Here is a 26,350-nt window from a genome sequence, read left to right as displayed (position 1 = left end):
TGGGTAATTTTGGGGTATATCATAGAATTTCTCATGACAAACTGAAACCAATTAGTGGAGGCAAGTACCTCAATCTGTTTAGGAGTATATGGCGTGATTATTACATCAGGTTGTTTACCAAAACTCCTAGCTCCACCTTTATACCCTTAAGAATTAGCTGGGCTACGTAGGACTCAACCTGAGTTATGGTACAGGCAGCCTGGACCCCATAAGTCAAAACTGACTCCTTCAATCTTTGTACAACTTTCCAATCCAGGGGTTCCTTGGAGAGGGTGTCCAGAAATCTGTCCACCATCTCTGCTTTCATGTTAATACCTCTTCTTTTAAGAAGCGGGGTCAATGTCATTTTTACTTTAATTTTAGATGAAGTTGAACCCATGTTGCTGAAATTCCCTTCGTCTCTATTCCTCAGAACCTTAGTGTTCCATCCTCTTTTTTTCCCGGGGAACCTGTCAGGCCATGCTTTCTTTACATAATGCTGCTTACCAAAATTTGCCCATACGGGCCACCACTTGCCACAGTCTCCGACCCGCAGAGACAAGAATGACACGGACACCAAGATGGGTTCATGCAGCTTCTGCGGCTTCTGCTTTACTTGCAGCTTTTCTTCTTACTTGGGGCAAGGGCTATTCTTATACAGTAGTGGCTACTGACCTCATCTCACTCCACACCACCTCATCCAATCAGAATCACACACGCTCCAAGCACAAGCTCAGGTCAGTGACAGATAGGCTGACAGATCTGGATCACGAGGAATAATCTAACTTGGCAGGCAGCTTACTCATGCAGTTTCACTGTGCATGTTTGGGCAAGGTAGTAAACATGTGGGTTTCATGAGGCCTGGCAATGGGCCAGGGCATCATCTTGGCTCATGCAGCCACACCTGCTTCCCGAAAAACACAAAAAACAAAAAACAAAAAACAAAAAAAAACGCTGATGAGTAGTGTGCATTCTGAAGATTTAAAGTTGATATGTCTGATCTTTATATAAAAGTTCAGATTTGTGGTACTTTTAAGATCCTTATTACTTTAAAAGATAACTAATAAAGTGTTTGATCCCTTTCTTTGGGGCCACATATTGCTGCCTGCCAGTAAGAGAAACTGACTGAGAAAACTACCAGTCTTGCTCCCACTTTGTTAATCTATAACAAGTTTCTTAGTTGTAAATGTATCTGGGTTCTTGGGAATAATTTCTTTTTTTTTTTAACCTGTAATTCATGTTATTTTGTGTAAGGGTATTGGAAGCATACTTTTTTTTCCATAGTCACTCACTAGAAGAAAAATAGAACACAATTAAATTGTAATTTTATACTGCTTGAAAGATTTTTCTGGGATATATAAGCTATGAGAAAAAATAAAGTGTATATTGGTGTATCCATCTACCAAGTATGTGTATATGTGTATATATTTATATATGTGTGAAATGCTTGGAGTATGCTAAGCATACTTGTTGTTATGCTTGTTCTATACATGTGCATATGTATACATGTATATATGTGTATGTATTTGTATCTATGTGAATATATATGTATACATATATATTTATATATGAAATAATGAAATGCGTGTAGCCTTCTTTCTGAAGCTTTACTCTATTCATTCAGTGTGTGATTATGTAAATATCTGTGCAACTGTCTTTCTATCTCTCTGCATACATGTATACATTTAGGTATGTATTTTTATGTATGAAGTTTTTGGAGTCTGCTTTTTGCTTCATCCACTCAGAGTGTGTGTGTGTGTGTGTGTGTGTGTGTGTGTGTGTGTGTGTTTGTGTGTGTATGAGTTTCCTCTCTTTCCATTTCTTTCTTGCAGGCCTCTAAGAGTTAAAAGAGTTGATAGTTTTTCGCTGGCCTCTGAGAGTGCCAACCCCAGTGAATCAAGCTTTGTTCCCACAGAGGAAGTCTGCTGAGATATTTCTGTAATTGCTGGCTGTCATAGACAGCAGCCCCCATCAGTAGCTATCTGTGCCAACCTCCATCTGCCCCTGTTAGTGCTGACTCCCATCCACTGCTCTTAGCAATGACCCCACCCTCCAAAATTACTTCATTTGACTCAGAAGTTATCTTAATTATATACTTTATAAATATTATTTTATTTATTTATAGCCCAAATGTTTCCCTCCCTCTTTTACTGCACTGCTTTTATGTAAATTTGACATTTCTTTACATATAAATTTTCATATATTCTTTTGAACTAGATCTTGTGATTTTGTACAGGAGTGTTCTGTGCAGAACACATCTCTCCGTGTCTACATCTTAAAGTGTTTTCTTTACATTTCTATCCTGTGGTCTCAGAATTTGGGGATTAACATGAAGGTTGCTGATTAATTTTTAGCTGCCATCTATATAAGACAAGAAATAGGCTCCAATTGATTCTTCACATGTTGATGCTAATTTTCCCAGAAGTTTGTTCAATGGGTCTTCTCCCAAAAGCATTTCTGCCCACATCTCTGAAGCCCACACTGAGCTAACAGGAAGTAGTTTCCCTAATGAATTGTTATGCTTGCTGAGACACTGTTGCTTTCCAGGTGAATACATGTAGCTTTTCTCTGTCTGCAATTCTGAATTGGTTTTGGCAATAACTAACAAATGGATTAATTGTGATGTCAAGTGTCCTCAAGGTGCTGTTTGACAAAGTTCCCTTGCTTGGACAGCCTGACTGACCCTTCACTCCTCTTGGTGGATAGTCATTGCACACCTTTTGTTATATGTATGTTTCTTATTGCTAAAGGGCTCTCTACAAAAGCCAGAGCTGGGATAACAAAAACTCAGTGTAAACAAGAATGAAATTTCTGAAAGTTCCATGGAAAAACAGTTATGCAGAAAACTGAGTCCTTCCTAAAAACTTATTACTTCAATAAACATTTAGATCATCAACGAGTAAGAATGAGAGGATTTGAGAAAATTTATTAAAGAAGAAAACCTTAGGGAAAATCTAAAGCTCACAAGCTGTAATTGAATTGCTAGGTTTTTAATGTCCAACCTTAAAACCAAGGATTTGTATGAATAGGAAAATATTTTGATCATACAGGTTAATGACAAGCCTTGGTACTTTCCTGAAGGCAAAAGTAAGTAGCTTTAGGAATCCTGATGTTCTTCTATTCTTTACAGAATTGTAATAAAGATAGGAATCATATTGAAACAAAGGTTCATGACAGAGACACAGAGACGCAGAGGAGAGCGTCTTGTCTCAGTGAATTGCCTGCCTTCCTCAACAGACTTGTCAGATCAGAACTTTACTGATAGAGTCCCCTTGCTTAAGCAAAGGACCTGAACAATATTTTAAGAATCAAAGAAAAAAGATGGTAAGCTTATGCCAAATATAAAAGAAATACAGAGGAAAGAATGGAAGAATTAAATATTGGTTAGAGACTGAACTTTGTAGAAAGCCAAGTTTGATATAATAGGTAATAGAAAATAACTTTTGATCCATTAATCTTAGGCCAAATTGAAACAGAGTCAAATTCAAATGCAGTTATCCTGTCTAGCATTTCTGTGACCATAAGGCTTCATGACACCAAGCTTAAGGAAGAAGATATTAACTTTAAAGAAAATGGATTTATCATAATGTTAATTTTTAGTTCTCACAAGATTGCTGTTTGTTCACTGTGTTCCCTTTTTAACATTCTTATATATATCCATAAAGACTTTAGAAGAAAATGTACATTGAAAAGCTGTGTAATCAATGAATAAAATTTCTGAGGAAATGATCTTATGTACAAATAAATCCCGAAAGAGACAAAAGTTGTCATAGTAGGAAAAGCCATATAGAGATGTGCTTCCTCTCTGTCCTGTCTCTCATGAAAGGAATGGAATCTCATGTCTGATCCTTCCTTCCTTTCACTTCTCTTGCATCCACCCTTCTTTTGGCTCTGCCCTCAGCCAAGCCTGGTCCCTGGCAGAATAAGTAGATCGGTTAGTAGATAGCCCATTCCCTTGGGAGGGTGTGATTAATTTTTTTTCATATCATCTTATCTGTGTGATCGTATTAAAATAAGCTACTCCTTTACTTTTGTGCTTTTTCTGATGATTCCCTAAGAACTTTCTCCCAGGGAAATATCAAATCTCAGCTCTGGGGTTAAGCATTGTTCCTCTGGACTCCAAGCAGAAGCACTTCCTACAACTTTGATTTCTAAGGTTCATGAAAGCAGTGATTTTTATCAGTCAGTAACGCTATACCCTATAAATTACAAACAACCTAGTACCTCATACTGATTTGGGTAATTTTCCACGTGACATCCATTTTCTGTATTCTCTTGTTTAAAGTGTGGATTAAACCATAAATATATTCATTGTGATTCTATTTTTATAAACTATAAATAATTGTATATGAAAACCTTGTCTATTTTTCTTCCAGACTTTAGTTTTGTTTGTTTGCTTATTTGTTTGTTTGTTTGTTTGTTTTTTCTGCTCAGCAAGTTTATCTGTGAATCACTTTCAGCTTCTCCTGAGCAGATGTATCACTTGCACTCACCCTCCAACAATGGTAGCTGTGATGTTCTCTTTCTGATCTGAGTCCAGCCATGACCCTTCATAGCTCAGTGCTGCCCACAGATCACACATGTGTCTCCTACAATTTCCCTGAGCCCTCAGGACTGTGCTGTCTGTTAGTTTATTTATATCTGCCCCTCTGTGCTGAGAAGACCTGAGAGATGCTTTAGTACATATGTTACCTTGTATCGCCCTATTATGGAATGCTCAAAAATGATTTGTACATATATTGCTAACTGAGTGTTATGGCTGGACTATCCTATGGAAATTACAGATGAACTGAATAACAAGATGTCCTGGTTGCTCTCATTCCTTAAAGCCCTTGACGAAGTCAATCCAGTTTGGGATACTCTTTCTGTGGTGTGTTCCGTGTTTCCTTTCATGCACAGGGAAAGTAAATTCCCAAGTTCCCACAGATTCACTGAATATCATGGACTATCTTTATAGTCATATTTCAGTGTAGCTAATATTTAGTTACATTATCTCTGTAATGATCTTTTTATGACTGCATATTTTTAAAGATGTACCCCTTGGTGTTTTGAAATATAATATTTATTGAAATAAAGAAGCTTTGCTTTCTGAATAGGGTCACTCCTGCACTGAAAAATTATCCATTTACATATATTCAAGGAACTATCAGAGAGACATTTATATGAGTATTTCATTTTGTTTTGTCTTAATTTTGTGGATGCATATGTGCCTGGGTATCACTTGTGTGTTTGGTACCTTCACAAATCAGAATAAGGCATTAGATTTCTTGGGCCTGGAATTGTAGGTGATGGATCATGTGGGTGTTGAAAATCGAAACAGAATTCTGCAAGAGCAATCAGTGCTTTTAACCACTGAGCCAGCCATTCAATCCGAATGTTTACATTTTAATTAGCTTTCACAAGCTTCTTCCTTCCATGAAGATAGAATCAATCCATTCACTTAAATAAGGAATTTCTCACAAATTATATAGTGGAGGGTTATACCTTTTCCAGAAGATTAAGTGATATCAAAACATTAGCAATAGAAAATTCAGGATTCACAAGATGATTTATGACCACGCAATGTGGATGTATATTCTGTCTTCCCTAATTCATATATTCATCATTTTGAGTATATTATTTACCTTTAATAAAAACTATTTTTATATGTAAATTATGTTTTGTTCAATATAGGTATATTTTAGCGATTCAGTAAGCAGATGTACATAATTCTTAAGAAGTATCTAGCATTCTTTAAAGACCAATATTCCAAAATGTTTGTTAGAGTTTATATATAGCCTCATGTCTACTTTCTCTAAAATTTTCATATAATATGATTTCCACTGGTTCTAGAAAAGGGTAAATTTACGATAAATAAAATCATGATGAAGAAAGAAGGAGTAGAGTGCTCCATGCATGAAGGATCGAAGTCAACAGAAGTTACACAGCTCATATCAAAGTGAAAAGCTTTTAGAGGGAAAAATCACATAGAATGTGCAGAAGCTATGGGAGCAAGAGCTTGCTATTTCAAGCTGTACTCCAGGTGTCTCTGTCTCATACCCCTACTTGACCATACACTGTCCCTGTGAACACTGAGACAATTTTAGATTGCATTTAGGAATTGATAGACCATCTTCTCTCTGAGTCATGCCTCTCTGTCCCCTCTCAGAGTATCAGGGAGCCTACATCCTTTCCTCCTAGTCTTCCACAGATTTCTTTCTGTGCCCACATGACATGTCAGCACTCACCTGTGCAGCCTGTGCAGGGCTCAGGGTGGGTGTCCTCACAGCACAGCCAGGTCCTGTTTATCAACCTAAAGTCCTTGTGCTCAAGCAAGGTATCAGGATGTCACCAACAGGAGTTTGGCTTTAAAAGACTCTTCTGTCTCAACCCTGAGGGAAGCTCTGCCTTCTCCTTGGTGTTCTATCATCTGCTGAACCCAGACACTTTATAATCCTAATTAGAGTGCCTGTGGGTAAGGAGAAGGGTAGTGAACAGTGCCCAAGGGTTTCTGGTCCTCAGGTCTTAACTCCAGTCTTGCCTCTTTCCCTTTATGTACCCCCAAAACAAGAAATACTTTGATAACACAAAATAGTCACATTCTGAACAATTTTCAAGCATATTATTTAGTAATAATAAAGTATCATTGAGTGCTACAGCCCAGCGCTATCTTCAGTGTCATGTTCAGGACACAGTAACTAGGAGGCTATGGTTCCTGGGGATTTAATTTTTTGTTCTGATCTATTTCCTTTTATTTTAACTTAAATTTTCTCATATAATATTTTTTGATCATGTTATTTCTGCCAACCAAGACCTTCCACATGCCCTATTTTACCCTACCCATCTAACTTTATGTTTACTGTCCTGAGGTCTTCCCCAATTGTGTACCTTTATCTGTGTCAGTATTTGTAGAGCAATCTGTATAATTCCAAATTTTGCTGAAAGTTGTAGTATTTTTGTACTAATATAAAACTAACATAGTTCTTGTCTTAGTCACGGTTTTATCACTGCAAAGACATACCATAACCGATACAAGTTTTACACAAGGAGAAATAATAAGGGACTTACTTGGAATTTTAAAAAGTTTATGCTTTATCATCATCTTAGGAGCATTGTGGGAGCATGGTGACACCAATCTCATTGGTATAGTTTTCTATTCAGATCCTTCACACATACACACACACACACACACATATATATTCACACGCACACATACACGTGTGTAACTACAGATTCCTGTGTGTGTCCATGTGTGTATGTCAATTTGCATGTGGAGGTCAGAGGACAGCATGTGAGAGTCAGTTTTCTTCTTCAGAGACAGATCAGGCTGTCTGGGTGTCAGCAGGTACTTTTACTCACTGAGTCACCTCTCCAGTCACCGTCTATTCTTAATATTGAAAAACCTCTCCATCACTCAGACTAAACACATTTCCATGTTCTTACATCACTTCCTTCTTACATCACTTCCTTTTGAGCCAAATTGCACAGGCTGATTTAAAAGGTGTTGATTTGTCTGGTTCTTTATGTCAGATACTTAGAAAAGGGCTTGACATAAATGCAGTGAGATTAACATGACCAATGGATGTTACCTATAGACAAGTCACATTTACATCAGAAAGACAGGAGATGGTGAAGAGACCTGCTTCTCTTGCAGAGAACTCTACTTCCTTACCCTGTACCCACATCATAAGACGCATGACAGCTTGTAGCTCTAGCTCCTTGGGACCTAAAACCCTCTTCAGGCCTGTGCGGGCAGCTATATAAATGTGGCATACATCCACACATGCACATACACATAAAAGAAATATATTAGAAAAACAAGCTATTTAATTACCCATAGCACAATCATAATTTACTTAAATATTTTGTGTATACAGTGAAACCAAGCAAAATATAATTATTTATTGATCATTGTAAAGTAGAGCCATGCACCAGCCAAACATCTAGTCAGATATGACAGAGAAATGTTTTATAAATGGAATATAAACAAATGAATAATAATTCAACAATTCCATGTTCAATGATAACATCAAGAAATATTTTTCAGAATGTGTCCATCAGATTCTTAGAATAATGTCATGATCCTATTGTATGGATAGAATTTAAGAAATTAAGAAGTAAATCCTTCATTTAAATGAATGTAGAGTTAGATTCTTTCACAGCCTTTTGGTGACAAAGAGCTGGACAGTACAGCGGAAAGCACCCAGGCATTAACAAAGGGCAGCTGCTAGAATGCCTCAGTTAGCTTCAGTCACACTTATTAGTTAATTTTGAAAGAGACAAATCCACATTTTTTTAAACACCACAGAAATTATCAATGAGTACAGAATAAACCTTACTGTGCATTCATTATCTAGTTTATCCCATATCTCCAGAGTATATCCCTGTTGGGAGCTTTCACAAATATAACCCCAGTGAAAAGATTCAGGGCATTTAAGTTATATGACTGCTACATTCGGCTTCTAGCAACAAAATTCACAGTACATATCTTTCTTTCAAAAATTCTATAAAATATTTTTTGGATGGATACTTACAGATACTTTGAAGTAGTTTAAAATATTCTTGAAGTATTAACATTTAGAAAACACGTGGTTAAGTACAAGAAATGGTATTCCTTGGACAAACAAGGTTACAACACTATTAATTTTTATAAAATTTACAAACCTCATCTTCATGCTTCCAGCCATGGTAGTAGTAATACTAGTTTTACACACCCTTGCTAGACCCATTTTCTCAGGGTTGGAGAGATGGCTCAATACTTAAGAGCACTGTCTAGTCTTCCAGAGAAGCCAGGTTCAATTTCTAACAGCCAGACATTGGATCAGAACAATCCTTGTAACTCCAGTCTGTCACTAAATATTTGATGATCTCTTCTAGTCTCAACAGGTACAGAGCATGCACCTATTATACAGTTATAAATACAGGCAAAATATTCATATGTGGTAAACTAATACAAAGAGAAAAGTTTGTTTTTTTTTTAAACCCTTCAAGAGTGGCAAATAGAGAGTGAGATGTCTATATCACTGTAATTTGCTAAGGTCTTTCGCACTTTCTCTTAGCTCAAGACTGTGAATAACCAAGAAGAATGTCTAAGAATAAACACATGCTTAAAGTACATTGTGGAACTTTGTCTTACCCACAATACTGAACAACTGAGTTTACTCTGACACCTATTGCACATATAAACGAGAGTAACATTTTCTCAATTTCTCCATCTGAGCATGCCACCAATCAACCAGAAGCCCATCCCTGTGAATCAGCACAAAAGGGCTAAAAGTTGCATAACCAAGGGCCAGAAATTCTTGAGTATTTACCATCAAGGTTTTGTCCCTTGAAGAGAGACTTAAAATTAGAGAAAACGCACAATCTGTCCAGTAGAAGAAAGCAAAACAGAGCATCAGAAGGAGGACACTCTGGGCAGCTCTCAGCTCAGGGGGAGTTCTGTAGAGAAGCTTGGAATTCTGAAGGTAGAGGACATGCTGGTGGTGCTTGTGGAGAAGAAATATCATGTAGCCACTGGCCCCTCCCAGGGCACTCTGAAACACTGCATCTCTCATGACCATGAGAGGGAGAACAATCCATTTTATTTCCTGACTTTCTAGCATAAAATAGCAATAGCTGTCTCTATTCTCAAGCTGTGATATATTAAAACCTGTACCTGTGATGGAATGGATTAGGTTCATACTTATTAAACCATTGAGTATCCAAAAGAATAGCAAGAATGGAAGGATGTGCCATGCAGACTTTGTCCTGAGCCTCCTCCATCCAGATGCTCTGGGACTGATGGTGATGGCCTGGACCACAGTGAGGAGACTGCTGGTACAGATGGAGAGGCCACGGGATACCCTTTCCAGGTAGACAATGCTCTTACAGCCTATGTCATCCAGGAAGTTTCTCAAACCAAAAGCTGCTATTGTCTTTTGCAATCCTTTTGTAAGAAGGATTATGATGTTTGTAAAAGCCAAGTGGATGAGAATGAGGTGTATGGGTTTCTTCTCAGGGCTTCCCCACCAACTGAACATATAATTCACAAAAACAAACATGTTTCCCAGAGTGCCAAGCACTGTCATGGAGGGGAAAATAATTTCTTTAATGTACTTTAAAATCATTTCTTCCTTCCTAGGTAGAAAAACTTGTATCTAAGTTGCAAAAACATTTTGAAGAAAATCTTCAGAATGTTAGGCATGGTTCTAAATAGAACATTTTGCACAGTAGCATTTTTTGGAGCTCACAAAGCACTCATGGGCACAGGTAATATTGCAGCTTAAATCTCTAAAATTTCTCCTATTTCTTGTGACCTTTGGGGTATTTTTAATGGCCTGACTGGCGATGTTGGTAACTGGTACCTATGCTACCTAAGGACCCAGCTATACCACTCCTCACATATACCCAAAAGATGCTCTGACATATAACAAGGGCACATGCTCCGTTATGTTCACAGCAGACTTATTTGTAATAGTCAGAAACTGAAAACAACCCAGATGCCCCTCAACAGAGGAATGGATACAGAAAATGTGGTATATTTACACAGTGGAGTACTACTCAGCTATTAAAAAGAATGGCTTCATGAAATACTCAGGCAAATGGATAGAACTAGAAAATATCTTTCTGAGTGAGGTAATCTAGTCTGTGAAGAACACAAATGGTATATAGTCACTGATAAGTGGATATTGGCAAAAATAAATAAATAATAAAAAAATTAAAAAGCTCAGAATACCCACCATATAACTCACAGAACATATGAAACCCAAGAAGAAGGAAGACCAATGTGTGGATACTTCAGTCCTATTCAGAACGGGAAAGAAAATAATCATAGGAAGCAAATGGAGAGCGGGATCTGTGAAGGAGAGAGAAAGGGGAGAAAAAAGGGGAGTCAAAATCAGTTGTGAGAGTAAACAGGGGCAGGAAGAAGAAGTACAGAAGGTCAAGAATTTAAAAGGAGGTGTGCAGGAGTAAAGCATGAGGAACTGGGAGTAGCAATTAGAAGGTTCCAGATGCCAGGGACCCAAGAGGTTCCCAGGCCCCAACAGGGGTAACATTAGCTGAAATACCCAACAAAGGGGAGAAAGAATTTGTAGAGATCATATCGAGTGGATAGGCACTCCATTATAGCGATGGGGCCACCCACCCATGTCAAAAATGTTAATTCAGAATTGCTCCTGTCAAAAGGAAATGCAGGGACAGAGAGTGGAGCAGAGACTGAAAGAAAGACCGTCCAGAGACTGCCCCATCTAGGATATCCATCCCATCTGCAGACACCAAACCCAGACACTACTGCTAATGCCAAGAAGTACCTACTCACAGTTTCCTGGTATATCTGTCCCTTGAGAGGTTGTGCCCCAAAGCCTACCCAATACAGATGTGGATGCACACAACCAACCATCAGACTCAGCATAGGGACCCCAATAGAGGGCTTAGGGGAAGGAATGAAGGAGCTGAAGGGTTTTATAACCCCATAGGATGAACAACAATATTAACCAATCAGACCCCCCCCCCCCGAAAAAAAAAGCTCCCAGGGATTAAACCACCAACCAAAGAGTACACATGGAGAGACCCATAGCTCTGGCTATATATGTAGCAGAGGACTGACTTATCTGTCATCAATGGAAGTGTAAGCTCAATGATCTAGTGTAGGGGGAATGCTAGAGCACTGAGACAGGAGTGGGTGGGTGGGTGGGTGGGGGAGTATCTTCATAGAAGCAGGGGGATGAGGGAGGGGATAGGGGGTTTGTGGAGGGGAAACTGGGAAGGGAGATATTATTTAAAATATAAATAAAATAAAATAACAAATAAAAATTTAAAGGAGATTATTTTTGAGATTTACTAGCAAAATTGACTTCTTCAAGCTTGTTTGTGTATGTATTTGTGTGTTACTGTGTGTTTGTGTGTGTTTGTTTCAACATGCATGAATTATCCTTGTTACCTCTGAGAATTATTGATTTGAATTCCAAGTTTCCCAAGCCAAAATTTCTTCCTCTGTTTCTCATTCCTTTTCATCATATTTCCCCACCCAATTCCCAAAGCCTGAGGTTCATGCTAAACCTGGCTGTCTTCCCCACATCACACAAAGACTCTGGGAAACAGCTAGTCAACAGCTGCAACATGTCTCTCATTTAGTAACTTTATCTTCCACATCTACCTTCTTTTGTTCCATATTCCTTTCACATCTGCATTTTGATGTGTCAACAATTTCTATAATGACATTTGAATTCAAAGGCTTATAACTTCAATTTCTACATCTTAATATGTTATGGTTTTTATATTGACCATTATTTGATTTCACTCTGTATGAATGTTTACTAGATACTTTTAAAAGGTAGTCCTTGGTGTGCATTCAAGTTGTATAACTTTTCTGGGTAAAACCTCAGTTAGAGCTGAATCACCAGACGATGTCCTGAAAAGCCTCTTGTGTGAAAAATTCATGTAAACATCGGGTTGCAGCCAGGGACAGTGCCCTGTAGAAACCTGGGATGCTTCCTAGGAGAGTTGGTAGGAAGTCATCTGATTCCATTGGATGACTCAGTGCATCTGTGGCCCCAGTGAATGTTCTCAGAGCACCTAAGAAACCATGGAGCAGCTCTGGACAATATACTACTATGGATGAGGGGGATGGGGAAAGGGGACTCATGAGATGTTAGCTACTGCCATTTGATGAGTGTAGTTTATGAGTTAAGAGCTCTCAATATGGCTGCATGTAGCACAGTAGGTTAGGCCATAACATTGTGAGCAGGGACTCTCCCATCTAAGAGGTCATGGTGGCATTTGCCTCTGTGGGGCCGTGGGAGCAACAGTTATGTCAGTTTGCTTTACAGCCTGCTTCTCCTCCTGTTTCTTTCCCAACCTGTTTGTCAGGCAGGATGCTTTGTTCTAAGTTAGAGACATAGCCCTTCTCACCAATGTGGTATTTAACCTAGTTGGATATTATTAAAATTTAGCAAAGAGACATCAGTATTTGAGAAACCCACAATCAGGACTGTTGAATTCATTTCTTTGGAGATTTTCAACTGTTAACCCTGGAGAACATGAGGGAAGGAGTGTGGCCTTGGCTCTCATGACAGGTTCAGTTTGGCACTCCTTCAGTGTCTGTTGAGATGTTTCTTCGTCTCTGATATGCAGGTGCCTTTGTTCTAAATCAGTCCAACTGAATCTAGGACTTAGACCTCAGCAGGATGTTATTGTTCATGTTGTGGAGCTCCATTCTCATATCTCAGATATTTTTAGTAAGCTTTGGGTACCATTTCTAGAATGAAAGGAATCTAGCTTCAGTAGCTCCACAGGTTTGTGTGTTGTGAGGACTTGGAATGCATCTGTTCCCTGCTTTCTTTCCTGAAGAAACTTCTAACAAGTGATTAATTTCTACTGAAATCGACTATCAGAAGATAGAGAGGTGGCTCATCTCTTCCATTATTTGGGAATGCTAAAGGAAATTAATTTAAAAGACAGGATGGACTTCTGTTTAGATAGATGGATGTTCCCATGATGGATTAAAGCTCTAAGACCCTGGGGTAGATTATATCCATTCATCCTGATTTTTTTAAAAGCAAGCCAGCAAACAATCAAACAAAACAAAAAAGATTGTGGCTCTTTGTTGCTTAGCACTGGGATAAAGTCAAGATGAGCTGTTCTAAGATATGCTAGTTCACAGCCTGGATCCTCATAGCAGGGATTCTCAAGATGGTCTTGATAACTGTTATACTTTGTGGTTTACAGTTTTCCACATGCTGCAGACATACAATGACTGAAGTTGAGAAATGTATGTATAATACTAGGTGAGAAAATCAAGAGACTATAAAAGTGAACCCAGAAGGAAAACCTTCAAACTCTTCTCTTGTAAGAGAAAACATGTGCAAATACTTAAATAGTGGAAATGCACCAGAAATGAAAAATATAAACTTTACAAACACTAGTGAGTCTGTTAGTGTCACAATGCTGGTAAATGTGGACCTAAAAATTTTATTTTTGTATTTTTTATCTTTTTTATTTTTTTTAGAAAAGTCTACTTCTGCAAACCATTGAAAAACAGTTATTTTGCTCAATCTCCCTAGTGCTGATGTTCCTGAGATGTCTCAAATTTATGATAGATATATGAAAATCTTATATATCATACTGATTCCTCTAATGAATGGTAAGCAGGTAAAGACCTACCCAGAGCTTTGTTCCAATTCCACCCTGAAGATGGACAACAGTGCCTCAGCATTTCTGTCCCATTTCTGTATCCCCTAGAACTCATCTCCTTTGATCTTTCTGGAGCCAGGGATCAGCCTTGTTAGAGTCAGAAGGAAAGTGGAAGGCACAAGGTACACAGAGCCTCTCAACTACTCCCTGTCTTAATCAGACAGGGTCTTCAGCTTTAATGCATCTCTCCATGGCACACCTGAGGGCATCTAAGATCTTACCTCTGTGTACTTACCTGGACCTCCGTGGTGCAGACAGGTTCTGGAGCAGTTCTGGGAAGGTGACACTTGCCAGGTCATATTTGTAGTGTCTGGATCTGTGGGGCTCTTGGCTGCCATCAGGTTTCCTGCTGTCACAGTGTCAGGGGGAAGGAAGGCGCCACTGCAGAGCTTCAGTCCCTGAAGTACAGTTTCCTTTTCTCTCTCTCTCTCTCTCAGTTGCAACATCTGTTTTGCTCAGAAGTTATTTCCAGCTTAATTAGGCTTTAATTATTTTGAGAGGAAGACTGTGAGGTGAGAAAGTGAACAACTAACCAAGTTTCTGTGTACTGAGCTTCTCGCATCTCCAGAGGACTTTCTGTATATTCATTTAAGCCTGGTGCTTTCTGCTTCAGTTTCGGTGAGCTTATATGCTCCTTGCTTAGTTGCCTCAGAGGGCCTGCTTCCCTGGTGACCTTTGGCCTCTCTGGCTCTTACAATGTTTCTGCCTCCTCTTTCAAGAGATTCTCTGTCCTTTGAGGTGAGGGATTTAATGGAGACCTCCCATATAGATTTGCTTTCGGCCTAAAATCCTGCTGTGTATTCTTCTCTGCAGCTGGGGGAAGCCTCTCTAATGATGACTAAATTACACACTGCAGATAAGAACACAGAAGAGGAGGCAAAAACTTAGGAAAATAACTAAAATGCGTCTGGTTTTACTTAAGGGCAGACTTTTTTCACTAGATTTACTAGCGTCCACAGACCTAGGGTAACCCCAATACTACTGGTCTTTAAAAAAAAGGAGTCATTTCGTTGATACTTTTCATTGATACTTTTGCCACCATTGCTCTGGCATATTTTTCAGGCAGGACAGACTGTAGGTAAAGATTTTGTGCCTGTCCAAGTTTCTCTTTCTGAAGCCTGGAAGGGCATCTTCCCACACAGAGGTTGTAAGAAAGCATGGGATCCTCTGAAAGTAGAGTTATAGGAGGTTGTGAATCAACATGTGGGTGCTACAAACCCAACATGAGTCTTCTGCCTGACTATCAAGTGCTCTTAATTGTACCGTTAAATGGGTCTGCTCTGCCACAGGGCTCAGGGTGTTTTGACTGTACTTAACCCACGCCGGCTCTGGGCGGGTATTGGACTATGGGACACCGCAGGACACCACTCCCATGGTGGAGGACCTCAGTCTGAGCTCCTGAGGACAGTCATAGCTGGCTGGGGTTCCCCGATCGAGACTACAGGGAGGCCAGGGCCTTCTGGTTCTCAGACTTTTGGGCAACAAGGCACCACTGGGAGCAGCGGAAGAGCTGAGAATGGAGTGTGGGCCCGCTGACTGGATCTAGCCCAGGGCCAGGAGAAAAGTGGAACACTCCAGCTGGGTCCCATGGGGAGTAGTGCTTAGCTTGGTCGGTGGCTGGCTTGGCTTGGTGGTCATGGCTGGCGGCACAAAGCAGTCTTCTGTGGCTCTTTAGGTGAAGGCCTTCTCTATTGGTCCCCATGGCGGACCCCAAGTTTTAAGACATTTATTGTCATGGCGTAAAATGAATGAGTACAACTGTACCCCAGTTCTCAGGGTGAACTTGAGATTGAATACCTTTTACAGGGAGGGCTGTCTGGGAAGGAAAGCTTAACTGGCTAAGTCCCCAGGCTTATTAGGTACCTCATTAGAATGGAGATCCTTCTTGAGGCTACATGACCACATGTTATGTCCTCTACCTGTGCAAGGACTTGGGGCATTGACCTTTCATGACTCATAGCCACAAATCTATGGAGGGCTGCAGCCTCGTGCCAGGAGCTTAGTGTCCAGGAACCAGGCGAAACGCCTACCATCTCTCGGGGTCACCAGTCTGTACTAAACCAGGAACCAGGCTGCCTTTCAGGATCCTACACGTAATTGCTAAACCATATCTCCAGCCACACTAGCAAGAATCATTATCATTCCCATCCATATTGAATAAAAGCATGGCTGAATAGAATCCCAAGTTCCCACAAGAATTAGTTCTGTGAATTTATTTGTTTCATAACAATTCCTTCACCCGGTACTCATATTTTCTAAACAATTTTTTATTGGATATTTTCTTCATTTACATTTCAAATGCTATCCCGAAAGTCCCCCTATACACTCCCCCTGCCCTGCTCACCAACCCACCCACTCCTGCTTCCTGGCCCTGGCATTCCCCTGTACTGGGGCATATAATCTTTGTAAGACCAAGGGGCCTCTCCTCCCAATGATGGCCAACTAGGCCATCTTCTGCTACATATACAGCTAGAGACATGAGCTCTGGGGGTACTGATTAGTTCATATTGTTGTTCTTCCTATAGGGTTGCAGACCCCTTCAGCTCCTTGGGTACTTTCTCTAGCTCCTCCATTGGGGGCTCTGTGTTCCATCCAATAGATGACTGTGAGCATCCACTTCTGTATTTGCCAGGCACTGGCATAGCCTCACAAAAGACATCTATATCTGGGACCTGTCAGCAAAATCTTGCTCGCATATACATTAGTGTCTGCGTTTTGGTGCTCATATTTTTATCCTGTTCATGTTCTCCACACCTATGTCAAGAATGTATCATTTTGTTGTGCTAGTCTCTTTAATTCCTCTCATACAAAGGTTTTCTGTGCAATGTCAGTGTATATCAAAACTATATACACAAAAAGTTTGTGGTATATGTCTTTTATTTTTAAAATGCAAGAAAAATACAGGAAATAAACATTCTGGAATGAAATGTGTCAGGTGACACACTGACCCCTCATTCTTGTCCATTACTAACTAGTGACAAAGATTGCAAACTCTGTGTACACTCTTGAGGTCTCTGAAGAAACAGCCCTTCTCCACAAGGATGCCATAAGCTGGACCATATTTAGATGTTTTAAAAATCCATGAATATCTCCCAACCCACAAAAAGGGCTGTTGCATACTTCACCCCTCTGTTTTTTGAGAGTTTCAACTTTTAACTAGAGAACTGTGTGTTTGGCTCCCCTGTCAGACACTGGGACTCCTTCAGTGACTGTTGAGATATTTCCATTTCTTCTCAGGTAGAAGGGTGGTAAGCTGTTGGACAGCTTTGGTGAATAGCCCTTTGCAACCTCTTGGCCCCCAGGGAAGTTCACACACAGCAAGGATAGGTGCCTCTCTGGGAATTCTACAGCAAAAGACTGGAAAACTCATGGTTTGTATACATTTGGATCCTCTGATTCCTTATGGTCCAGGTATTGTGGAGTCCTTAGAACTCAATACTCTCTTGTCTGATAAGGGTGCACAACATGGGCTTCAGCAAAGAGCTTCCCTCAATGCTTATAGTTCCTTGCCTCGATGTTTGCTTGTAAATACCATGTGCCTGAACAGCAGTATTGAGGATGAAGCTCTAAACTCTGGAAGCAAGGCTAGAAGGCAAGGACAAGGTGTCCTAGTAAATTCCACATTTTCTGTGTAGGCACTAAGTAGTGAACAGAAGACGGAAGCAGATGTTTTGGTACACTGTACTTGAGATATTTACACACCCCTGGACTTAGGACTGTTGCTCTCACCTGGAGCTTTTTTTCCAAACCACAATGCCAATCTCTGAAAGATAACATTTCCCCTGTGTTTTCTTATTTATTTTGTGACCACACATCAATGTCTTGACTGTGTCTAGAATTGTTTAACAGGGTTTACTCTTACCTGTTCCTTAGAGATTTATACCCAGCAATGCCAAGCACTTACTAGCTGGAGTGAATTGGCTTCTCTCCCTGATCATCTCCACTTTGTAAGTGACCTTCAGATAAATTATGCTTCCTAAAAATCCTTCTTGTTCACTTGATCATTGGTTTAGAACAGCCTCTTACACATAGTAAGTGCTTTGAAATAAGTAGAGGAGTCAGTGATGGTGGAAGAGCAATGGAAGAAACAAAAATTCTGGAAAAGTTTGGAGGTTCTTACAAGGGTAAAACTCTATCATGTGGAAAAATATTCTAATTTCAAGTGACTTGATACTCTTCTGCATTTCATTGTGTAGGATGCACAAACCTAAACTGCAACATTGCAATTGTGGGCTGGTAGGATAGTTAGCATCTGTGTTCACATGCTAGAGCCTGATGCTAATTATCACCAGATGTCTGTAAAATATTAAATATATTATTTTAATAAATTTGTTGCTGTGATGCATTAAGAGTGCTAAAGCAAACCCATTCCTGTGTATATAGCATTATACCATAAATAACGTGGTAGAAAAAGGAAGTTTTTATAGCTCAGGGAACACAGCAGGCCTTAGCAACACAGACATTGCTGATGATCAGGACAAAGGCCTGAGGCAAGCATAACTAAGTACTAAAAAATGCTTTTATATTTAGTATTGTAGAATCGTGCATCACTGTGGAACCTGTGTAGAAGAATAAAATCAAATCTGCCCAATAAAAGCAAAAGGAACCGGTCATAAGAGTGAGAACCCTCTAGGTCACTCTGATATCTGACCTGGAATTGTTTGCAGACCTGGAGCTGTGAAGGTAGAGAACACGGACATGATGTTTGTACAGATGGAGATCCATAAACCTACTGCTCCAGCCCATGAGACCCTGGGAAATAACATAACAAAGAGCCATGAGAGAAAGCATCAGTCATTTAGCTCTGTGCCTGGATGGCAGCATATAGCAATACCCAGTAAACATCCCAACTACTGACCTATGTGCTTTACTGCCTGCTGTGATATAGTGCAGCAAGGTGGAGCTTATCAGGCAATTAAAGATGCAAAGGAGAAGCAAGTCATGAAAATGCCATGGAGTGTGTGGTTGGAGCTTTCTTGAAAGGGTGGTCCTGGGACTGATGGTGACAGCCTGGACCACGCTGAGGAAACAGGTGGTGCAGATGGAGAGGGAGGCCATGGGCAACCCTTTCTAGATAAACTATAGTTTTACAACCAACATTGCCTAGGGAATTTCTGAAATAAAAAATTGTGGCCATATTTCTGACCCCTTTACAATAAATAGTGATTGTGTTTACAAAAGCCAAGTGGATGACAGTAAGATTTTTATTACTATTCTCAGAACCCATGATGAAAGCATACACATGTCTCACAAATAAGATAATATTCCCTAAAATCTCTAGGCCCAATGATGGAAATAAAATTTATTCTGTGATTCAGGTCACTTTAAATCATCTTCATGCCCAGAAATTGTACAATCCTTTTGAGAAACACACGCAAGTAACATGATATGGTTGAAACCTGTGGGGTTTCTGTTTTTAGGGGGATAATCACCAGTATATTATGAAAATTCACAGGATTATTTGCTTGTAAATACCTTTCTTTTGTTCTTGTGACCTTCCCTCACCCCTTTTTTTCTTCCTCTGACATGGAGATGATATTGACATTTAGACTTGAACACCATGCTGGTGCCTTCACAGAAGATAGTTCTATATGATCTCCATCTCTCAATTTCTTTTTATGAGAACATTCCAACAAAAAAACAGCATCAGTCAATTTCTAAGCCATGATATTGAACATCACCTTAGATGCCTCCCTTCTCAGATTTGTTTTACTATCTGGTACAAACTCATCCTTCAAGTAAGTATTGACCTAACAAAAATTATAGCTCCTCAAGAAGTATAATACTTGACAAATGAAAAAAGAACATGCCTGATAATATTGTAAAGTACGTCCATGATGAACCCACAATGTTTATAAGAAATTATATGATATGGCAGATAATTTTTCAAAATAAGGTATATCTCTACCACTAACTACACTACAATATCATGTTCAATGATTATGTCAATGTTTTTTGATAATTTGTCCATCGGATTATTAGGACCATTTCAGTAACATTGCATTGATCCTATCTAAGAAATTAAGTAAGGAACCCTTCATTGAAATGAATATAGAGTCAGATCCAACTCTTTGATGATAAGGAACGAGGTAGTGCTGTTGAGAACACCTGGACATTAATAAAAGGCAGTGGCTAACAAGCCTCAGTCTGCTTCACTCATTTATTAATTCATCTTGAAAAAAAGGCAACTCCACATTTTAAAATCAACATAGGAACCGTAGACAAATATTAAATGAAAGTTCACTGTTTATTTGTTATCTAGTTTGTCTCATATCTGCAAGCTTTATTCCTGGAGAGATCCTTCAGGAATATAACACCAATGAAATGTTTCAGTGCATTTAATTTCTGTGGCTGGTGCACTGGGCTCCTCTTGATTGAATGCACAGTACCTATCATTCTTTCATAGTTCTATAAAAACTTTTCTATGGATGGATAATTACAGATACTTTGAAGTTGCCTAAAATAGCTCCACAGTACAATATTTAGCAAGCAAAAATTAAGGTAAAATATATGAAAATTTTGAGCTACCTAATTACTTTACTATGAATTTTGATAAAATTTATGAACTTTATCTGCATGTTTCAAGTCATGATAGTAGCAGTGACAGTTTTACAGATCATTTAAATGATATTTTTAGTGCTAGAGTGATGGCTCAGCTGCTAAGAGCAAAGGCTGAACTTCAGGGAACCCAGGTTCAATTCACAGCAACTACATATTACTTCAGTACCATCCATTAAATCCAGTCAATCACAGGGCATTTGGGGATCTCTTCCAGTCTGTACAGACCTCAGGCATTCACATGCTACATAGTCATAAATGCAGGCAAACTATTGGTACAGAAAATTAATACAAAAAATGTTTTATAAAGTCCCATAAAGAGTAGCCAACAGAGATTGAGATTTCTTTTTTTTTTAAATTGGATATTTTATTTATTCACATTTCAAATGTTATCAGCTTTCCCTTTCCCAGGTTACCCTCCAGAAACCCCCATCCCATCCTCCCTTTCCCTGCTTCTATTAGGGTGCTTGACCACTTATTCACCCACTCCCAACTCCGTGCCCTGGCATTCCTCTATACTGGGGTATCGAGCCTTCCCAAGACCAAGGGCTTCTCCTCCCATTGATGTCCAAATAGGCCATTCTCTGCTACAAATGCAGCTGGAGCCATGGGTCCTTCCATGTGTTCTCTTTGGTAGGTGGTTTAGCCCCTGGGATTTCTTGATTATTGCAATTTGCTAAGATAAACCTCAGTGCAAGGCTTGAATAACCAAGATTATTGTTTGAGAATAATGCATGCCTAAACTGTTGTGTGGGATTTTTTCTTACCCACAATATTGCAGAACTGAGAGTTTCTTCTTCCTTGTTGAACATATAAATAAGAGACATTTTCTCAATTTCTCCCACTGAACATGCCAACGTTCAACCAGAAGCCCATCCCTGTGAATCAGCACCAGGGGACTAAACGTTGCATAACCAAGGGTCAGAAGTTCTCGAGGATTTACCATTAAGGTGTTGTCCTTTGAGGAGAGACTTAAAATTAGGGAAAAGGCACAATCTGTCCAGTAGAAGAAAACAAAACAGAACATCAGAAGGAGAACACTCTGGGCAGCTCTCAGCTCAGGAGGAGTTCTGTAAAGAAGCTTGGAGTTCTGAAGGTAGAGGACATGCTGGTGGTGCTTATAGAGAAGAAATACCATGTAGCCACTGGCCCCTCCCATAGCACCCTGAAAGACTGCATCTCTCAGGACCATGAGAGGGAGAACAATCCCTTTTATTTTCTGACTTGGTAACATAAAATAACAATTATTGCTATCAGTCTTAAATTGTGATATATTCAGTCTTGTACTTGTGATGGAATTTATTAGGTTCATATTTATTAATGCACTGAATAACCAAAAGAATAAGAAGAATGGAAGGATGTGCCATGCAGACTTTGGCCTGAGCATCCTCCATCCAGATGCTCTGGGGCTGATGATGATGGCCTGGACCACAGTGAGGAGACTGCTGGCGCAGAGAGAGAGGCCATGGGCCACCCTTTCCAAGTAAACAATGATCTTACAGCCTGAGTCATCTAGGAAATTTCTCAAACCAAAAGCTACAATAGTCTTTGGCAGTCCTTTTGCAAGAAGGATGACAGTGTTTGTAAAAGCCAGGTGGATAAGAATAAGGTGTACGGGTTTCTTCTCAGGGCTTCCCCAACAACTGAACATGTAATTCACAGAAACAGACATGTTTCCCATAATGCCAAGCACAGTCATGAAGAGAAAAAGTATTTTCTTAATTAACTTCAAAATCATTTCTTCCTTCCTTGTGTGCAGGATGCAAATACATTTTAAAGAAAGAATCAGTAATGCTGGACATGGATCTGAACAGCACATTTTGCATGAGAGCATTTTCTGGTGTTCAAGAGGCAGTGGTGGATGCATGCTGCATGTGAGGTTTCAGAAACATCTCTCTTCCTGTGGGCTCTAGGTTAACCTGTACTAACAAGTGTTTGGTATTTGATTGCTATGTAAATTTTTTTAAAGGTTTTTGATTTAACAGCTCTACACTAGTAAAACTGACATGTTCATGTTTGTGAGTCTGTCTGTCTGTCTACATTTATGCATTACCCTCATTAACTCTCAGCATAGTTGAATTGTACTTCAAGCTTCCCCAAACAAAATTTCTTGTTTCTCCTTGTATTTCTTCATATTTCCTCACCCAGTTCCTAAAGCCCAAGGCTCATGCTGAACCTGTCTGCCTTCCCCACATCACACACAGACACTGGGAAACCCTGCTGCTCCACACCTGCAGCATCTCTCACTTTTAGTTACTTTATCTTTCACATCTCTTTGTTCTACATCCCTTTCTTATCTGCATCTTGATTAGCACAACAATGTCTAGATTTGTACTTGTCTCCTAAGTTTGTATCTTGTATTTCTATATTTTAATATTTTAAAAGTTTAGATATTGACCATTTTGTGATTTCACTCCATACAAATGATTACTGGGTACTTTCTAAAGGCAGTCCTCTATGTCAAGCAAATTGAATAACCTTCTGGGTAGGGCCCAGCAGTTAAGCCTGAATGACCAAAAGATATCCTGAAAAATTCATTTAACCACCAGGTTCCAGGCATGGAGGATGTCTAGCTGAGCTCTAGAATGCTTCCTGGGATACTGGGTAGCAGAGGGCTGTGATACAAGGGGATGTCTTTAGTGCATGTGTGAGGCACATGAGTAAGTTACCTCGGGACCTTTAAGGGAGCATGGAGCAGCTTTGTACCAGTGGCTGGTAAGGCAGATGGAAGAGGGGATTGATGAGGTGTTAGGTATTGCCATGAGATGAGTAAACATGTATGTAAGTTTATGAGTTGTGAGTCCTCATTCTGGCTGTATGCAGCAGAGAAGGTTGGAGTATACAGTTGTGAGCAGGGACTCTCCCATCTAAGAGGTCCTGATGACATTTGCCTCTGTGAGGCCTTGTGAGCAGCGGTTATGTCAGCTTGCTTTACAGCCTGCTTCTCCTCCTGTTTCTTTCCCAACCTGTTTGTCAGGCAGGCTGCTTTGTTCTACACCAATCTAAGCTGATTTCAGAACTTAAACCTCAGCAGTATGATGTTTGGAGCTCCATTCTCATACCGTGGCTATTTTTAGCAAGCTTTGGGCAACTTTCCTAGAATAAGAGCAATCTGGATCGCTTCAGTGTCTCCATGGGTTTGTGTGTTCTGAGTACTTGGAATGCCTCTGTTCCTTGCTTTCCTTCCTGTCAAGCTCACAAGATTATTTAAATGTCTATACCCTGGTGATTGCACACTTGGTATGTGTGAACCTGGTTTCTTCCCTAGGTTTGTGTCCAGATGGCTTCATGACTCTAAAAGTCAGTTATTGCCTTTCATCTGCTCCTCTACAGCATCATGGAAAACACAACATCATCCTAAATATCTGAACACAGTGAATAATGCTCTGGGCATTAATACCAAGGAATTCAGCAGCAGTAACAGATTTAACATAAAAACAAAGTTTTCAGTTAGTGATTGGAACCTGTAAAAAAAAAACCCTGTTATCAACTCATCCTAACTCATAATGGGAAATACTAAAAGATGGGCTGTCCTTGTGTTTACATAGATGGGTGATACCCTGTCAGCATCTAATCCCCAAGCCTTGGAAGGTTACAATCATCCACTCTGGTTTTCTAAAAAGAACAAACAAAAGCAAAAACTGTGTATTTCTTACTGCTTAGCAGGGGGATGAGCTGTTTCAGGATGTAGTTGGTTCACGGCCTGGATCTTTACAGCAGTACTTCTCAATATCGTAATGGTAACTGTTACGCTAGTGACTTATCTGTCTACATACCCAGCAGGTATGCAGTAAGTAAAGTGACAAATATGCATAGTAGTATGAGATAAAATCCAAAGAATGTTAGGATGGATATAAAAGGAAAAGTTTTAAATTAGGAATTCAATGGTACAGTAAAGAAGACATATGTCAATATATAAAGCATAGAAATATATAGAAAGCAAAAAAAAATACACATTTTACAAAACTAGTGACACTGTTGGAGTCACAATACTGGCAAGCATGGATGCTAAATTATAAGAATTTTGGCATGTATTTCTTTTGTTATCTTATTTTTGAGATAGAGTCTCCCTGTGTAAAGCAGGCTAGCATTCAACAATTATCTTGCCTCCGTTCCTCTCATGTTGATATTGCAGGAGTATATCATTATGTTTGTCTCAAATTTTTTATAGATACCTAAAAATCTTCTCTATCTTACTGATTCCTTAAAAAATGGAAAAGATATAACCTTAGGGAAAGATAACCCAGAGCTCTGTCCTGACTCCAGCCTGAGGATGGATACTGATGCCGCCTCAGCATTTCTGTCTCATTTCTGTACCTCCCGTAACTTGTTTCCTTTGATCTTTCTGGTCGCATGGATCAGTTTTGTTAGGATCAGAAGAAAGTACAGGACCCAAGGTTCACACAGTCTCTCAAATACTTCCTGGCTTAGTCAGAGAGAGACTTCAGCTTTAATGAATCTCTCCATGGCACAGCTGAGGGCATCTAAGATCTTACCTCCACGTCCTCACCTGGACCTCTGTGGTGCAGACAGGCTCTGGAGCAGCTCTGGGAAAGTGACACTTTCCAAGTCATATTTATACTATCTGGATCTGTGGGGCTCTTGGCTGCCATCAGGTACTGCAGACTTCAGGCTTCACATTGTCACAGTGTCAGGGGGAAGAAAGGCCACTGTAGAGACTCAGTCCCTGAAGTACAGCTGCCCTCTCTCCCACAGTTACGACATCTGTTTTGCTCAGAAGTTATTTCCAACTTAATTAGGCTTTAATTATTTTGAAAAGAAGGATGTGAGGTGAGAAAATGAACAACTAACTGAGTTCTGTGTACTGAGCTTCCTGAATCTCCAGAAGACTTCCTGTATACTCATTTAGGCCCTGTGCTTGCTGCTTCAGTCTCTTTTGGCTCATATGTATCTTGCTTAGTTGATTCAGAGGTCCTTGTTCTCTGGTTTTTCTCCATCCTCTCTGGCTCTTAAAATCTTTCTGCCTCCTCTTCCAAAAGACCCCCTGTGCTCTGAGAGGAGTGATTTGTTCAAGACCTCCCAGGTAGACTCTCTTTCTGACTAATTTTTGCCTGTGGAGCTCTGCATCTGTTCTATCTGCTACCAGAGGAAGTCTCTCAAATGAAGGCTGGATAAACACTGATCTATGAGCATAGAAGAATATCATTAGGAGTCATTTTATTGAACTATATATTTTGAAGATGTATAGGTGTTTGGTTTTACCTTAGGTCTGTGAGCTACTAGTCTCTAGTTCTTAGTCACACAATCAGTGTTGGGTATGGGTTCCATCTGGTGGAGTAGGGCCTTAAGTAACATCAGATATTGGTTGACTACTCCCATAAGTCCCATTGTCCTGGGATATTTTCTGGCAGGACAGATTGTAAGTCAAAGGTTTTATGGTTGAGTTGTGATCCATGCTTCTCTTTGAGATGGCTGAGAGATTATCTTTCCACATCAAATGTTTTAGAAGTAGAGGTGATGGCTCTATATAGGCACCAGCTCTGTGTCTCCATGTTCAATGACTTGCTAATGGGGCCCTGATATCAGTTTTCAGATGGCTACCCTTTTTTCTTAGCAAATGCTTGCTGGGGGGGGGGGGGGGGGTTATGCACATCTTTGGCAAACAACTCAACTGAATGCAGCCTAGTCTAATGAAAAC

General features: G+C 39.8%; 2 protein-coding genes and 1 pseudogene across 2 annotated transcripts; all 3 read right to left on the bottom strand.

Annotated features, from left to right (window-relative positions):
• Positions 1 to 9,128: 9,128 nt before the first annotated feature.
• Vmn1r200 (vomeronasal 1 receptor 200) lies at positions 9,129 to 10,067 on the bottom strand. Its single transcript, NM_134212.1, has one exon. The coding sequence runs from the start codon at positions 10,065 to 10,067 to the stop codon at positions 9,129 to 9,131; it is 939 nt and encodes a 312-aa protein (NP_598973.1).
• Positions 18,562 to 19,661, bottom strand: Vmn1r-ps102 (vomeronasal 1 receptor, pseudogene 102; annotated as a pseudogene).
• Vmn1r199 (vomeronasal 1 receptor 199) lies at positions 21,455 to 22,558 on the bottom strand. Its single transcript, NM_134213.1, has one exon. It carries the CDS (start codon positions 22,556 to 22,558, stop codon positions 21,455 to 21,457), a length of 1,104 nt encoding a protein of 367 aa, NP_598974.1.
• Positions 22,559 to 26,350: the final 3,792 nt, after the last annotated feature.

The sequence above is a fragment of the Mus musculus genome, chromosome 13 (assembly GCF_000001635.26).
Source record: "Mus musculus strain C57BL/6J chromosome 13, GRCm38.p6 C57BL/6J".
Lineage (NCBI taxonomy): Eukaryota > Metazoa > Chordata > Mammalia > Rodentia > Muridae > Mus > Mus musculus.
The sequence above is the reverse complement of the archived record's forward strand: the minus strand, read 5'-3'. Positions and strand labels throughout refer to the sequence as shown.

What these genes read in the sequence shown, in the direction of transcription:
- Vmn1r199 (NM_134213.1), bottom strand. Translation starts at nt 22,558, where the DNA reads ATGCATCCACCACTGCCTCTTGAACACCAGAAAATGCTCTCATGCAAA.
- Vmn1r200 (NM_134212.1), bottom strand. Translation starts at nt 10,067, where the DNA reads ATGATTTTAAAGTACATTAAAGAAATTATTTTCCCCTCCATGACAGTG.